This window comes from Podarcis gaigeae (genome assembly GCF_964106915.1).
Source record: "Podarcis gaigeae genome assembly, chromosome: 4".
NCBI lineage: Eukaryota > Metazoa > Chordata > Lepidosauria > Squamata > Lacertidae > Podarcis > Podarcis gaigeae.
The window spans coordinates 51,435,850-51,452,591 of NC_139677.1; the positions used below are offsets into that span (position 1 = coordinate 51,435,850).

At 42.9% G+C, this 16,742-nt stretch overlaps 1 protein-coding gene across 2 annotated transcripts; it reads left to right on the plus strand.

Annotated features, from left to right (window-relative positions):
• The first annotated feature begins 1,124 nt into the window (after positions 1 to 1,124).
• Positions 1,125 to 16,484, plus strand: SIK1 (salt inducible kinase 1). 2 transcript variants are annotated; one of them, XM_083734693.1, is made up of 14 exons: positions 1,125 to 1,789; positions 2,526 to 2,756; positions 3,638 to 3,754; positions 5,943 to 6,006; positions 6,431 to 6,592; positions 6,969 to 7,093; positions 7,219 to 7,342; positions 7,994 to 8,217; positions 8,766 to 8,915; positions 9,469 to 9,591; positions 9,951 to 10,173; positions 11,655 to 11,930; positions 12,334 to 12,583; positions 13,515 to 16,484. In XM_083734693.1, the coding sequence occupies exons 2-14, from the start codon at positions 2,604 to 2,606 to the stop codon at positions 13,918 to 13,920; spliced, it is 2,397 nt and encodes a 798-aa protein (XP_083590819.1). In that variant the 5' UTR covers positions 1,125 to 1,789; positions 2,526 to 2,603; the 3' UTR covers positions 13,921 to 16,484. The 2 variants fall into 2 exon arrangements, with proteins under 2 accessions (XP_083590819.1, XP_083590820.1); XM_083734694.1 differs by having other exon boundaries at positions 1,604 to 2,014.
• The last annotated feature ends 258 nt before the right edge of the window (positions 16,485 to 16,742 follow it).

The window sequence follows — 16,742 nt, forward strand, 5'->3', positions numbered from 1 at the left end:
TGCATAGAGGGAGCACATGCCATAAACCATGGAACTGAGTTGACTACATATGTATATATATACATTTACGTATACAGAATTCTCTAACAAGCCACAGCTTTTGCATCACCTCACCCCAAAATGACGTTGCTGATGGCTAAATTTTGAGCTGGGGTGATTCTCCACTCTCATTCGGAGGTTTTGCTGCATTCTTCTCCACTCCGGGCAATTGAAACTAGCCTTTGGACTCCTGGCCTGCTGCCACATTGCACGAGCTCTCGGCCAATTTAAATGGCATTATAGGAGTTGGGGCAAGGTGACCCACGCAAACTGAATCCAGGCAGGACAAACTGTCAAGGTCACGCCGGGGATTTTGCTTGCAGCCCGTTTATTATTTGTGCACGCAGCACATAAAAAATGAAGCATTGGGTCTACAAGGCACGTTTAACTGTTTCGAGACGGGAGTGCGTTTGTTGTTTTCAATTTGGTGGCCGCCGACCCCATCTTCGTGGAGTTGTGGGCGTGAGGGATCCTCGACCATATCTCGCCCGCCGCCGAGGCTCCTAGTTCTCCATCCCTTATTGGGAGACGCGAGGAGGGAAAAACACATCTTCTCGGGCGCTTTTAGAAGCCGAGGTCTCTCTGGTCCGATTTTAAGCGCCCCGAGGGTCACTTGACACACGCGGCTTCCAAATCCCTTGACACGTGGTTCCAAAAATCAAAACAAAAAATAAATCGAATATGCCCGAGAGCTCGGACCCTGTTCGAGGGGGGTTCAAAGCCAACTTTGAACAGGCGCCTCCCCCCCCCAACCGCCTGGAGAGCCCGGCGATCACCCCCCACAGGCCTCATCCCCCCGGGGCGGGCGAGGAGCTCAGCCGAGCTGCCCCTGGCTGCCCCCGAGGAGAGGCCATTCCTGCCATTCCTGCCAGCCTAGCCTCTCAGAGCCGCGGCCAGGTTTAATCCCTGCCTTGAGTGCCGGTGCGTGAAGCTGCCTAATCCTATTTCGGTGCACATGGATGGGGCGACACCGCCCTGCCTGCCCGCCTCGCTTTGCCGTGTCGGCCAAGAGGTTAAATCCGCCCCACTGGCGCCTACGGGGTTAATCGGGGTCTCGGGTGAGGCGGCGCACGTGCGACCGTTAACTGCCAAGCAGCCCCCGCTCTCCGGCCGCCCTTTGTACACGGTCTCTTACATTCTCACGTAGTAGAGTCCGTAGGGTTCCACGCGCCCAATCTCACACTGGGCTCCGGGGCACAAGGGGTTAACAAAGGAAAGGGGGGGAAAAAGAGAGAAAGCGCCTAGGCTGAGTTCCGGCGCCGGACGGGTTAATTAGAGGCGCTGCGGCTCCGACAGGGGGCGACCCCTGCAATGATAACAAACGGTCACGTGGTGCGGTTCGAGCGGGGAGGGCCGTTCCTCCTCTCACTCCTTCCCTCTCCCTTTTCCTCGGCGCTAACGTCACCCCACCTTCCCGATCTCCAGGGCGACGGGCCCATCTGGGCGCGCGTCAGAGCCGCCCGTCTCTTGGCAACGGCTGGATGTCTCTCTCTCCCTTCTCATTCAGCCTCGCGCTTGATCGCGCGTCGCTCTGGCGTCAAAGTGACGTCAATGGGCCTGTCTCGGTTTTCGGAGGGGGCGGAGGGAGGGCTTCCCGCGTGCTCCTCTGGCCCCGGCACACACAGAGCGCGAGGGCAGCAGGGAGAGCAGCAGCAGCAGCAGCCTGGGAGCCTGGCAGGCGGGCGGGCGCGGAGCAGGAGGCGGCGACGGCGGCAGCAGTCAGCCCGCCAGCCAGCCCGCCTAGCGCAAGGTAGAGTCGGAGAGCGAGGCGCGCGGGGAGACGCTCGCAGCCGGCGCTGCGCTGACTCGGGGCGCAAGTTTTCCGAGGGGAATTTCCCGCGGCGCCTCCGCCTCGTGGCTTTTATGCTCCGTCCTCGGGGGCATTCCCGGGCTCCCCACAGTCTGGGTAGCCTAGTCTCTCTCTGCCTCCCGGGACGGCGGCTGCTTTGAGGGAAGCCCTTGCTGCAGCCCCATGGTAGCTTTTTAGTGGAGCGTTTCTCTATATTCGTATATATGTACTGTATATAGTATAGATGACGGTCGTCTTGTGAATAGTCCAGGCGACGTTCCCAAGCTGCAAGACTCGCCAAGCCGTAGGGGATTTGCGCGGCGCTCGTCTTAACGCCCCCCAGTTCCCGTCCCATTCATTGTTAGTGGAACTTGAATGGATCGGGCGCAGAAGTTAGTTTTTCAGATGATCCTGGAACGGGTTTCTTCCCTCATCCTAGACAGAACTTGCCCGGCACTTTTCTGCTACTTATTGCTAATTTTTTAAGCTGCAAAAGTACCTTTCATTGCCTTTATTGTGTAGTCATCTTAGGCAAGCTTTGAAAGAGTCAGTTGCGCTTTCTCCAAGTTGAAAAGTCCTCAGGACTAACTTCTGAAGTTTGAGGCAATTTGGTAGCGCCTCACTGGGGCAGATTTTATATATATATATATTATAATTCACTGAAAAATTCACTGGAACTTTATTTGTCGTCTTGCAGGTGCAGATTCCAGTCTCGGAAGAGGAAGGCTTATGTAGACATTTCTAAATAGCATTTGTCACCCACCAAAATCAAACCATGGTGATCATGTCAGATTATACAACTGTCCCCACCTCAAGCCACAGCCAGCAAAGGCCTCTTCGGGTCGGATTCTATGATATTGAGAGGACCTTGGGAAAAGGCAATTTTGCTGTAGTAAAACTGGCCAGACACAGAGTCACCAAAACGCAGGTGGGTGTGTTGATGTTTGCTGCCTTGATCTGTATAGAAAATCAACTGTAAAGAGCTGGTAGTATTCCTCTGTGGGGCTTTCTGTTTCCACAGATAAGGACTAAACTAGGTACATTAAGAGAAACTCCCTGGAGTAGACTGTATAATAGAATGTAGTTAAAATAGCAGCAGTTCAATTTGCACATTGAAATCACTTCAAAATTAATTTGGAAGTATTGGTGATTAGTGCTCTCTTCACTATTTTTGTTGACATAGTTAAAACAAACTGAAGACATGGTGTCTTAGTTGCTATTCCTAGGTAGTTGTCAGTTTTTGAAATAAGCTGTGTAGTGCAACTCCAGCTTACATTACCTTTCTAGAACTTTAGTGGGATATGTGATTTGGATCAAAACACTGAAAGTTTTGAAATTGTTATATATATGTATATATATATATAGAGAGAGAGTTTAATTATATATGCTGAATTTCTAAGTCAACCTATGATCTATTTTCTTGAATCTGGACTAGACAATATATTATAAAACACTGAACATCGGGGGTGATTGCCATTTTAGTTAAATTCAGTGACTGGCACTTTGATTTCTAAGTGTAGCAGTCTTTAAGCATAGTTTAAGGAGTAAATAAGTTGAATTTAGTGAAACTTCTAAGTAAACACATTTACAATTGTGCTGCATTCACTTTTACCTGTTTACAAGTCCTGTTGGTTCCAATGAAATGGATAGTCAATGAACGAGTCTTTGTGTTATTATTGCATTTGTTGATCCCCTAACTTTCTCAAATATTCGTTTTTCAAAACATTTTTTTATTTGTACTTGTATGTTGTGCAGTAGTATAAAACCATATTTTACAAGTGTTCTGGGTTTGTTTTCTTGAAACTATAGGTTGCAATAAAAATTATTGACAAAACACGGTTAGATTCAAGCAATTTGGAGAAAATCTATCGAGAGGTTCAGATTATGAAGCTTTTGAACCACCCCCACATTATCAAGCTGTATCAGGTAAGAGATAAGTTCTGATCACTACCTGGCTATTAGACTTATCCTTATGGCTTTGGCTGCTAATGATCTTAAAATGCACATGCTTCCAACAGGAAATGAATTAACATTACTTTTCTAAACAGTGCTGGAACAAAGTGACAAAGTATTTCATATCTAAATATTTAGGAAGGTTGTTATTTTGTTTTCAAAATCAATTCAAACAGTTATAAATTGTTCAAATGTGACTGTAAATCATTTGATGTGCTAGGTGTGCTGGGTAGGCATACATAACTAAAATCCCTTGTGCTTTTACACAATGTAAATACTTCTCTGCTTATAGAATTTTCAAAACCATAATCAAACCTCTACTTACAATGCTGATTATTTGAATTACTAGTTGAAATTGGGCTTTGTCTGAGTAAATGTGTTTAGGGTCAGGAAGTTTTCTTAAAATCTTGGTTTTAGGAACTTCAAAAGCCACAGTGAAATACTATGCAATTTGTTCTAGCTCAGTTGTATTTTCAGCACATGCATTCCTTAAAAAAAGAACAAAAACTGATGTACTCTGCATCTGGTGAGCAGAATTGAATTTACAAATGCTAAACATCTTATCTAATTAGTGTTTGGTGGAAGTTCCTCTTAATCATCTTAAAGAGCACCTTATGGATTTAAGGGGAAGGTGATGAGTGACTTTTTGTCTAAGGAAGAAGAAAATGTTAAACGTGGCTTAAGAATATAGCTGCTCTTAAGTTCAGTGTACAGTAACAATTGCCATAATATAAGATGCCTAGAAAATATCTTTGGGAAGATGAGCAAGGATAAGCTTCGCAAATATGAAAAGCAGAGCCAGTGAGAAACTTGTTTTGGTGGCAGTATTATTTTTAAAGTACACATATATGGCTCCAATATGAACTGCTGTAACACGTATTTAGGTCTATTTTTCATCACTCTACCTACCTGACAGATAATTTTTATTTCCTTTCTATAAAATAGTCCAGGTCAAAATAATATTTCAGGCATTGAATATTGTTTAAATCCTCTCATTGCTGAATTAGGCTACTCAGCTGAACCAGAAAAGTGTTTTTAGAAGCTGTTTTTGTGAGGAGGAGAGGATAGTATTTCTACCTACACGTCTTTTCTGTGTTCATTTTTTGATGCACCCCTTTGGTGGAGGAGTCTGAGCTGCAGGAATTAGGTGAAATACCAGTTTGGGGGTGGAAGGATAGTGTTGACTTAGTTTCAACAGCACTGTCTAATTTTAATCCAATTGGCCTCTTTCCCAGAACATTTTAAATGTCTTACTCTTTCCTGTCACTTCTTTCTATGTATATATATTTAAAATTTATATTTTTCATTATGTTTATATGTGGGATGAGAGCGCCTTTCTCTGCCTTTGATAGTCAAACCTCATTGCAGAATCTTAAAAAATATAGTTTCTGAAAAGACACTGATGCTGCTTTGTGGTTCTTAATCCTTTTTTGTAAGCCAGAATTTACTGAACCAGAAAGTACTGTTCTGTTTGGGAGAGCTGTCTTTGACGGATGTTTTATATTTATCATTTGATGCTGTAAAGCAGGAGAGGCAGTCTCGGGGAGCAACGTGTTAAATTTATTTTTTTGAAAGAATTTGAACCATATTTTAAAAAATGCTTTAGGTGATTTTAAACTTCTTTTGCAGGCGGTAATGCCTTTTAGAAGTAAATTGATACTGAAATAGCCATTCACACTTCAGTGTTGATGGATGTTGAGAAATAGCTGTGCACACAGAGGAAGCTGTTATGGATAGACAGGCACATCTAGTAACTTACTGAGTGAATAAACCTACACAATACCAAGTGTGAATGGGGCGCTTGGATAATTCTTGTTTGCTTTTTGTTCCACCTTCTGAATGTGTCGGTCACCTGCTTCCTAACAGTGAGATCATGAGTCCTGTTAACGGTCCTTAACATGATACGCCTGTGTAGTTAATATACGTTAATGTAATAAATTATGGACATTGAAGGAAGAGGTGGATGCTATTGAAGTATCTCTGTATAGAAACAATATTAGGTTCATGCAGGGAAGCCTGGTCTTTTCGTTTAGCTCTTTTCTGTGGAGCAAATGCATTTGATATTCAAAGTATATTAAATATTTCAAAGGCCTGTATCTTTAATGCATTCTGGGTTTTTCCCCCCTTCTCTCTTTCTCCTCTCCCTCTATACCCTTATTAGGTTATGGAGACAAAAGATATGCTTTACATTGTAACTGAATTTGCAAAAAATGGAGAAATGTTTGGTAAGTTCTTATCAAAGCATAGCAGTAGACACTTCCTTAGTAACTTGAATGTTGGGTGAGGAGCATGCATCTTAGCATTCGGATAAATATGGGCTTTGTTTATCTGTAGACTTCTACAGACATAGGATTATATGGCTTACACTCTACTTCAGATAACTGTGCTTTGAACAGACAAGTATTTGTCTGGTCTAGGCTGCAAAGCCTGATATAAATGAATTCCTTAATTAGCTGAAGTCCAAATAATGGGAATTTCTTTGTGGGCGTGTTGTTTTATGAGGGTACAGAAGCTGAGGATTTCGATCCTAATGCTTAGATATCCAAAGTAAAGGTCACAACACTGAAGGAGGGAAGTCTAGTTGGGTGTCAAAGGAGAAGTTTGTCTGTGGCATTTAGTATTTGACCCTTTTGTCATTGTCTTTGGCAGATCACTTGACTTCCCATGGTCACCTGAGTGAGAGTGAAGCACGGAAGAAGTTCTGGCAGATCCTTTCAGCTGTAGAATATTGCCACAGTCATCATATAGTGCACAGAGACCTCAAAACGGAGAACCTGTTGTTAGACGCTAACATGAACATCAAGCTTGCAGGTGAGAATGGTTGCTCAGATGATGTCACTAAAAAGCTTAGTAGGGCTTCATGAAATCCTTGTATGAACAACTTCTTTGTGTGATGCTGCAATAGACAGAACCTTTGTAATTCTATGTTTATGAACCTGCTGAATGGATTATATATAATACTTAGCAAAGAAGCATAGGTGCAATTTATTTATTTACTGGATTTATATAAGCTGCTCAGTGACATACTTTCTCTGAACAGCTCACAATAAATAAAAGAATAAAATCCAATATTGAAATACAAAAACAAAACAAATACATAGAGGTCCCTTGCAGTGTCCCTGCTTGCTTTAATTACAAGTGTATTTTAAAAAATATAAAGCAATATTTCATTCATCTTCCTCTACAGACTTTGGGTTTGGAAACTTCTACAAATCTGGAGAGCCTCTCTCTACGTGGTGTGGGAGCCCACCTTATGCAGCCCCTGAAGTCTTTGAAGGAAAGGAATATGAAGGTCCACATCTTGATATATGGGTAGGTATTGCATTCTGTATTAGATTTCTGGTTGTGTATTAATTTTCCAAGATGGTGATGCTTGACAAACTTCACTGACTGCATTTCAGGCATTCATGTATTGCACTGTTTTTATTTCTTGGTAGAGCCTTGGCGTTGTGCTTTATGTCCTTGTCTGTGGCTCTCTGCCATTTGATGGACCCAATCTGCCATCTTTAAGACAAAGGGTGCTCGAAGGACGATTCCGCATTCCCTACTTCATGTCACAAGGTGTGTTTACCAATCTTTCTGGCATTAGAAATCCACAATTCCTTTCCTGTTTTCTAGTTATTTGTCAGATTTTTAGGTTTTGAACCATATTTTCCAGATAAAGGCTTTTGTCTTGCATAATCCTGTTTTTGGTGTTTAGATGAACCCTTTAGATCTATGTTGATAGTGAAAACATACATTTCCCAGGTAGATTTTCTTTGACATGTACAAAGGCAAATCTGTCTAGAAGAGGATGACACTCTGGCTGTAGTGGCTTATATTTTATTTAATGAAAAGGGGCATATTAAAAATTATTTTAAATTCATTCAGTCATTAAAACTAGGACATTCTGTCAAAGACTGAAATATCGACAGTTTGCTACAGTTCCCCAATAACTTACATCTTGCTCATGCTGTGGAAAAAAAAGAACAAGTTAATTTTTCATCTTTTTCAGCATATAGACTCAAGAACAGCTTAAACTCTTTTGAGTGGTATGTGATACAATTGCAAAATAGCCATGAAGATAGATTTACCTTAGGTTATCAGACAGTTGTTTGGTGCTCTTTTATGGGTAAGGATAAAAAGTAGTGCCACTAGTTTAGCTTTCAGTGATGTGTCTAGCCTCTTAATATCTATATTCATGTTTTGGTTTTGTGTTTTGTCTTTCAACAGACTGTGAAACGCTGATTCGACGAATGCTGGTTGTAGATCCCACAAAACGAATCACAATTGCCCAAATAAAGCAGCACAAGTGGATGCAGGCCGACCCTTCCCTTCAGCAGCAGCAGTCTTTGTCATTCTCCATGCATAATTACAACTCTAACCTGGGTGACTACAACGAACAAGTCCTTGGGATCATGCATACTCTTGGGATTGATAGGCAGAGAACAGTTGAGGTGAGCCCTTAGCTACATGTTTGGCATCTGAGAAGCCCTTGTCCCTTATAAAATATTGGAATAGACATTGTGCTCTATAGGAAAGGGTAATATGTTTCCCATTTAGATTTCAAATTTTGAAAATGGTGCCCCATGTTGTGGTGGTGCTAAAAAGTGGTGTGTTGCTTGGTAGAATTTCTTCCACATTATCTGGAAACCAGGCAGGGTGCTTCTCAAATATGGCACTATAGGCACGAGACTGAATTATTAGGCTGCAGACATACCTGGCTGATAAGAGGGAAATATGGGACATACGAGACGTAACTTGGAAGCACACATGACCAAGGTTTTTTGTCTTCTGAGAATGGGCTTGCGTTGCTTCTGATAATGCACACATCCCAACCCCTCTATTTTAAATGCATAATTTTGTAGAATCCCTCTTGATTTCGGGGGCTCATTCTTCCAAGTAAACACGTCTTGACCTTCTGACCTTTAGCGAAGAGGTGGCACTCCCCTTTTGAACCAAGCAATCTATTAACAGCTGCCTTTCTCTCTCCTGTCTCCTCTAGTCTCTACAAAACAGCAGCTACAATCACTTCGCTGCAATTTATTACCTTCTCCTGGAGCGTCTCAAGGAGTACCGAAGCAATCAGTTGTCAAATCGCCCAGTAAGCAGCCGTCAGCAAAGGCCAAGGAGCTCAGACTTCAGCAACATTGAGGTAAGATGATGCGCTGTCCTTCATAAGGTCACACCAGTTCCTCTCTATCCTTTTAAGAAGTATATATTCTGCTGCATATTCTGCTTCTGGGGCAGCAGCTTATATTTTGTGTGACCAAGAGTGGCATTTTCCTCATGTTTCTTTTTATGCCTGAGATCAAAGGACATTTTTCAGCAGGGGATAGGAAGCGGGTGGGGAGGAGGTCTCTTGTACCCGTCCTCAGTGTTGACAGGAAACGTGGCTTGCTTCAGGTTTAAAACCAAAATTCTGCAAGCACTCAGGAGGATGTAGAATGAATTATACAAGTGTAAAAACTATAGGCTGCAGGAAATCTCCGTCTGTGAAGCATTAAGCAGACGGGAGCTGCATCCTGTGCAATGTCCTAACCTCTGTATTACTTGGAACTCTGTATGGATATGTATTTATTGAAGAGCAAATTAATTCATTCTTTCATATTGATCCATACCTGTGCAGCCTTTCAAGCTTAATGTATTTGTTCTAGTTACAAGAGCGGTTGGTAATGACTGTTCTCTCAATCCTTCTTTGGCTTCAGTTGCCTCAGGACAGCCTTGCCAGCGAGACCTTGAGATCATCTCTGTTCTACCAGCAGCCCCAGAATCTGATTCAGTCGCCCTTGCAGGCAGAAATGGATTGTGACATAAACAACCCATTACAGGTTGGTGCTGCTAGCGTCCTCACTTCATGTTTGATTGAAGGAAGTGTGCATGCCTCTGTGTGTGTGTGTGTGTGTGTGTGTGAGAGAGAGAGAGAGAGAGAGAGAGAGAGAGAGAGACACCTGGGGGCAAAAAGGTCTAGGATGCATTTAAATAGCCACCGCATCCATCTTTTTATTTGTTTTGCACTCCCATGTTAAATTCATAAAACTGAATAAAAAACCCCTTGAAGGATATCATAGAGGCATAATACATAGGGTACCCAAGCAGCTATGATAATGAAGGGATCGTTGGGGAGAGGAATGTGCAGAAGAACCAAACAAGGGCACTCTATCACTTCCTGTATTTTTTGACCTTTCAGCCTATGTTCTTTCCTGTGGACCCGAACTTCAACAGTCTTTTTCGGAATCGCTCAATCTCTCCAAACAGCCTCCTGGAAACCACCATCAGTGAGGAGGTCAGGCAAGACAAAGAGCTGGAGGAGGAAATTAAAGCCTTCAACCCCATTCGCCTCCCCATCAACACAAGCCGAAGGCACACGCTGGCTGAAGTGACAACTCATTTTTATCAGTGTTCTCCACCATGTAAGTGTTTGCAAGAAGGGCAGACCGCAGGATATACATAGAGGGTAGAAGAGTGCTTCCTTTTTGTGCTTTAAACAACATGTTGACAGACACCAAAGTTTTTTTGTGCCTCTGTTTAGTGCATTTATTCACAGTAGGCTATTTAAAACATTTGGCTTTGGAGCCAAACAACCAAGTAACTCTCACAGGCCTATTCCAGAATGGGGCTTTTCGTTCCAGTGCACAATAAACATGTAATGGTTATTGGAAATCTGAACGGCATTTACCCAAGCATGATCATCTTTGTAGAGAGAATTTCCTTTTTTAAGCATTGTAGCTGCGGTGTTTGTCAACATTTTGTCAAAATATGAGCCCCATAGCTGGATTCCCATAGTTGGAAGATGGTGGTATGAGCACCATTGAGAATATATAATAACTCAGCAGCAGAGCTGTTGTTGAATCCTGGAAGTCTGCAGGTAGAGCTGGGAGAGATTTGTGCTTGAAACCCTGGAGAGCAGCTGCCAGTCATTGTAGGCAATGCTACTTGAATCTGTATAAAGCCATTTCCTATTATTTTTCTTGAGACAAGCAAAACAGGCTCTTTCCCTAGCCATGCCCTCTTAAAACCTTTTAATTCCCTCTCTCTTCGTTCTCTGTTGCTCTCCAAAACAATAGAGCACTTCATGTAACCATTTAATTTAAAAGTGCAAGTCTGAACATCAGACCATAGTTTTTGTTAACTGTTTTATTTACTTTTTTTATTCTTCCCTGTTCCCATTCCCTCCCCACCCTAGTTTCTTTGGAAATTGTGTGTTTTCACTCTTTGGTACCTATCTTCAGTGGCTATGGGGTGTGTTTTTGAAGCTTAGTGAACAGTTTGCATCTCTCGCTGCATTCCATGGCTTTTGGAAGCAGGATATTTTGCCTCTGACACGGAGTTCTAGCCAGCTATGCTAGCTTCTTGGCTGGTGGGTTGATGTTGCTTTCCAGGGAGGAGAGGGAAGAGATGGCAGGGAGGTCAGTGCAGTGCAAGCACACTGGCGGGTTAACCTCCCCAGCACATCCTTCTCCCTCCTGGTAAGCTACAGAACCTGTCATGATTTGTGTGCTACCTTTACTAAACACACACCACACAAACTCACAATAGTGTCAACACTATTCCCGTACCTTCATCCTGTCCCCAGGAAAAGGCCATGTAAGCCCTAAAACCAAGATAACTATTGCAGCTGCACTTGATAGAGCAAGGATCTCCTATTGTATTATTACTTGCTTTAGCAATAAAATCACCCTACAAGACTACATTGCTGCTATAACTGGGATGGCACGCCTGCCACGTACAAAGCCTTGTGAGTTTTATACTTGTTTGCATTGTGGTCTGAGGCTTCGGTTAATGGTAGATTTTCTTTGGGTGGGGAGATTAATCTTATTTCCAACACTCTTCTTTAACTTCCTGTATCCATTTTGCAGGCAGTCTCTTCCAACCCATCTGCTTCTTTTTGTAGGTATAGTCATTTCCTCTTCCGCAAGCCCTACGGAAGGAACCAGTTCTGACAGCTGCCTCACTTCATCAGCAAATGAGGGCTCTGTGGCTTTGAGCAACTGTTTGGAAGATCAGATGATGCTTGGTCACCCAGCGACAGCCAGAGTTACATCATCGTTTCCGACTTCCCATTCGGACACACCAGTATTGCAGGCTCAGGGCTGTCTGGGTGGTGCTTCTCTGTTGCCGGTCAGCTTCCAGGAAGGAAGGAGGGCATCGGATACCTCACTAACTCAAGGTAATTATTTCCTTGCTATGTAATCAATACCAGTCCATAAACACGCACAGTAGATACATCAAGTAGTCGCTTTTTGTAGTTCTGTAATCAATATGCCAGACTCCTGCTTTCATCATAAGATTAGCACAGACCATCTGCACATTTTATTTGCCCATCCCATGAAATAACCTGAAAATGCAACAATGCAGTTTATAAGATATGCAAGTTGGGTAAAGGGGAGCTGCTTGGCAGATAAAATTTGGTTCTATTTGTCTTCTGTGGCTATTGTACGAAGTTCCTGATTGGTGGGTAAATGAGCTGCAGCAGGTCTGTAGTAGATGCAAGTAATGTGTGTGTCCAAAGACAAAGTCAACATGTCATGCTGGTAGATTTATAACTCTCCTTCTTCTTCTTTGCTTTATAGGCTTGAAGGCATTTAGACAGCAGCTACGGAAGAATGCTAGAGCCAAAGGTTTTCTGGGACTGAATAAAATCAAAGGGCTCGCTCGCCAGGTGTGCCAGTCCTCATCTGCTCGGGTAGCACGGAACGGCACGAGTCCTTTCCAGCATTCTCAGCAGAGTGCCTGCGTATACAGCAGCGGGGGAAATGGTGGCAGCGCCGTAAGCAGCAGAGAGAGCAGGAACCTCCTTGAAGAGGTGCTTCAGCAGCAGAGGTGAGAGAGCAGCACACTGGCTATTGTAACAGTAGCTTAGTATATCACGACCTTGCCTTCACATTGAAAACAGACGAGCTGCTTATTTTCCACATCACTTTTGGGACAGGATGTGTGATCTGATGCTAGCATTGCTAGCTCCACTTAAAGCATCAGTTTGCAATATGCGGTGCTCAGGTTTAAACATAAATGGGTTGCGTCTGACTAAGTCATTCTTGGAGTTGACCCATTTAAATCAGTGGGCTTCAGTTAGCCAGGGCTAACTGAAGCCCACTGGTTTCAATGGGTTTGTTATTATTGTTATTGGGGGTGGGAGGAATTCCAGCTGTTGTCATAAGATTCATTCTTAGTATTTTCAGGAATGGAAGGATACTTTTTAGCATCTTACATTGCTTCTGCATCACACAGAGTCCTGCGCAGACATCCAAACTGTGTGCATGGTAGGGATGCAAATCACACCAGCCCCACCCCGGGTCATCCTCTTCTGTACAGGGGCTATGTAGAGCCTAGTATCCACATAAGCTCAGACCACACCTAACCGTGCCTCTTGATTTTCAGATCTCCGGGTGGTGTGGGTAGGATCTGTGTATGCTGGGTTGTACACACATAGCTAAACTTGCAAACAGCATTTTGGGTGAGGCAAGCACACCACGGAGGATGGGATGGGCTAAGCTGGCAAGATCCCCATTTCCCACCACACACATAGAGATGGAATGTCTGTGTAGGGCTGCAACCCACAAGGGAGACTCTGTACCAATGGCTTAGTCATGCAGAAGAATGCTTTCCCCCCACCAAATCCGCTGTCATGACTTGCAAAGACAAATGCTTCTAATGCCAAGGTGTGAGGGACAGAGGCTGTAATGTGAGAACAACCCCGAGGAAGCATATTAAAAATGGATAACTTCTCCACTCTCTTCTTTCTCGTATCCAGAATGCTCCAGTTACAACATCACCAGCCAGCCTGTCACCAACCTTCTCAGGTGTCCCAGTCGCACACCATCCTCATGCCTGACACTACAGGAAGCAAAGCATCCAGTTCCTTCCCCCTGTCCGAACTGCAGAGCGAGAACTCATTAGAGTTTGCCTTCCGCAACACCCAGTTTCTCCAGCCTCACCTGTTTGGAGTCAGTGTTTCTCCAGTAACTTCAGCTGCTCACCTCCTAGACACCCACCTGCACATCAGTAGCAATGTCTCCCCCATCGCCTCCATGTTTTCTCAGCAGAATGGCTTTGCTGTGCAACCTCCGAGCTATGATGCAGTTACTTTGCAGCATGGGGACTTTGAAATGGAGGACCTTACATCCACCCAGATGGGGAAGTTCGTCTTAGTCAAATAAGATTCCCCTCCCCCCTTCCTGCTCTCCAGTTCTCGTGATTCACACATCTCTCTTTTGGAAGAGTGTGCTGCTCTCGCTACAATCTGCAGATGGGTGATTTTTATTATTTTTTTGCAACAGTAAAAACTCAGAAGCAATAACCTGTTTGAAATATGTGAAGAGGCCATTTGGCTTAGTAAAGCCCCGAACTTTATAGAACTTAAAGAAAAAAGCAATACTTGCGTCTTTTGGCTTCAACTGTACTTGCACTGAACAAATGTAACCAGAAACTGAAAGGAGAAAAAAAAACTTTTTTGTTTTTGGAAGAAAAGAATGACAGGGAAGTGGGGGTGGGGTGGGGAGGGCACAGGAGAACACTTTTCTGGTACTGTATTAAAGTCAGGCCAATACAGCTCTGCTGTTATGCAAGACTTTGACAGCTGTCAATGGTTGTGGTGTAGCAGGGGAAGGCTTTTCAAAGAAGGGACCAGAGCCACCCTATTCACAATATTTGTTTATGGATTTGTGAAGGCGATAATTACCTCTTTTCTTAAAGATGACAAGCAAGAAAAAACCGCCACCCACAAACATAAACACAGATGCTTTTGTGTCACATTAATCGTTGATAGGGGAATAATGACAAAATTATTACGCATTATTTGTTTTTATACTCTTGCTAAAGGAACCAAGACCTCTCTTTACTTTATATTCTCCCTTACTCAAAGGTTTATACCTTAAGAGGAAACTGTGAACTTTTCTGCTTAGTCTCTCACTTGTAGCAGCTAAGGGTAGTTTGTATTCATTAGAAGCAATTAATTTGTCCTCTGGCGGTTCTGTTACCAGACTACAAATTGTGTTCCTGCCTTTCTCTCTTCCGGTGGTGGTGAGGTTCAACAGTAGGAAAATGTCTGTGCATCAATGAGGAGATGCCCATGGAATACCGCAGAGGTGATGGGAGCAGAATTGCTAAGAGGTGCTTTTGTGGGAAGGCTTTCTTTTTAAATTCTTCTTTTACCTCCCTCTTCCCTCTGCCACCCCTTGAAAAGCACTATAAATGCTTTGAGGTTGCCTATGGGATGTCTCTCACTGCTGCACACAATTAATGCCGCTGCTAATAAGATTTTTATGCATTTCGTTATCAGGGTCCAAACTGAACCGTCTCGTTGGGGAAACGTGCAATATTCAAAAGGTTGTGACAATTATACTGACAGTCAAAAGGAAATAGGATAGCACAACTTGATACTCTTCGTAAACAGTCGTTTTTTGAACAAACTAGTTTAAGTGAGATGAACAGCACAACTTCTGGGTTTTGTTGTTTTGTATACTAATAGACGAGAGGGTTGTTGTTTTTATTTTAGGCATTTTTATTTGCGGTTTTAATATTCTGTGTGTGTGCGTGCACACATATAGGACTCAGAAGACAATATACACTACTTGGCTTTTGAAATAAGCTTTTTGGAGTTCCCTGGCATTTGCTTCCTCTGACCAGAGAATGGCTTTTGTTGATACCAGTGGAAGCCTGGCAATGGATGTCACAGGGAGCAGGGAGACCACAGCGGGTCTTCCTTTGACCTAATACATAGTTGGCGGGGTAAAGAGAGTGGGAGATCAATTGTCAGTAGCAGCTGAGCAAGCTTGGCCAAAATTACCATTCAAATGTCTGAAAACAGCTTCATTCTGCCTAACACTTTTAAGGACCCATCTCTAAATGTAACACAGGGGTGCCTTCAAGTTACTACTACTGCTTTTTGCAACCTGCAGTGTTATATATGTAAAAAAAGAAAAAGAAAAAAAAAGCTATTTTTTTAAATAAATAAGCCAAAGACTGTCTGTCTGTGGTGGTAGTGAGGAGGGAGATAAAGTTGTATAGATCTATCTGTGGCTTTTCAACCTCTTTATCTGTGTACAGTATCTATATTGACGTGTCTTCAGTTTGCTGCTGCTGCTTTGTGTGCTGGAATCACCAAGGTGAAGGGATATAACTCCGTACAACCTTCTCTCTGACTGGTGCCTTTTGGCAGAGAAAATACCAGACTCATGCTAACTTGCAAGGCGGTTTGGTGTGTGGTTTGTAGGAGTGGCTACAAGGAGTGGGAGCAAGATCCGTCACAAAGCAGCAACGTTGCCTTCACTTTTGTAAAACGGTAGCAACATGTTATTTTATGAACTGCATTCCCCACCCCAACCATTTCTGTCTTTTTACTTTATTTTCTACCATAGATCAAGAGGCCACAAAAAACAACTTTTTGTTCTAAGCAATGACAAGCACTTTACTTCTTGAGCCCCCCCCCCCCCCAATTCCTATAGAAAATGCTTTGAAACTATTCTGAAGTAGAAAAAGGTCATTTTCAACATTTCAGGGTTTGTGTCTCCTTTCTCTCCCCCTTGTAGTGTTCTTGACAGTACTGTTTTGCAGACTGCAATGCAATAGATTATTTAAATACACTATGTGATTGGTTTAATTAAGATGTATAGTTTTATTTTTTATCATGACGAGATCATTTTGTTTCTTATGTTAAAGAGATGTACACCAAAATGATTAGTTGTGTTTTATTTAATATTTAAATAAACAGTTGTTGAAATAATCTGCCTTGCAATCCTTTTTTTTAAAAAAAAGTGTGGGTTTTTTTAAAAAAAGATACATCTATTTGGGTTTCCCTTACAGCTGATCTTTTTCTAAAGTCTTTTATTTCCATGGAAAACAGAAGGGGTCCTCAGATGTTTTCCACCCCCACACAAATATTACGGTGTTTTCTGATCTGGTGTTTTGGATTACAGCTTCCAAAACTCTGTGCTAGCTGAGGCTGATGGGAGTTGTAGTCCAAAACATCTGAAAGGCGCTA

Coding starts and splice junctions, on each gene's coding strand:
- SIK1 (XM_083734693.1), top strand. CDS start 2,604: ATGGTGATCATGTCAGATTATACAACTGTCCCCACCTCAAGCCACAGC. Junction 6,007..6,430: donor AAAAAATGGAGAAATGTTTG/GTAAGTTCTTAT, acceptor TGTCTTTGGCAG/ATCACTTGACTTCCCATGGT. Junction 11,931..12,333: donor GGATACCTCACTAACTCAAG/GTAATTATTTCC, acceptor TTTGCTTTATAG/GCTTGAAGGCATTTAGACAG.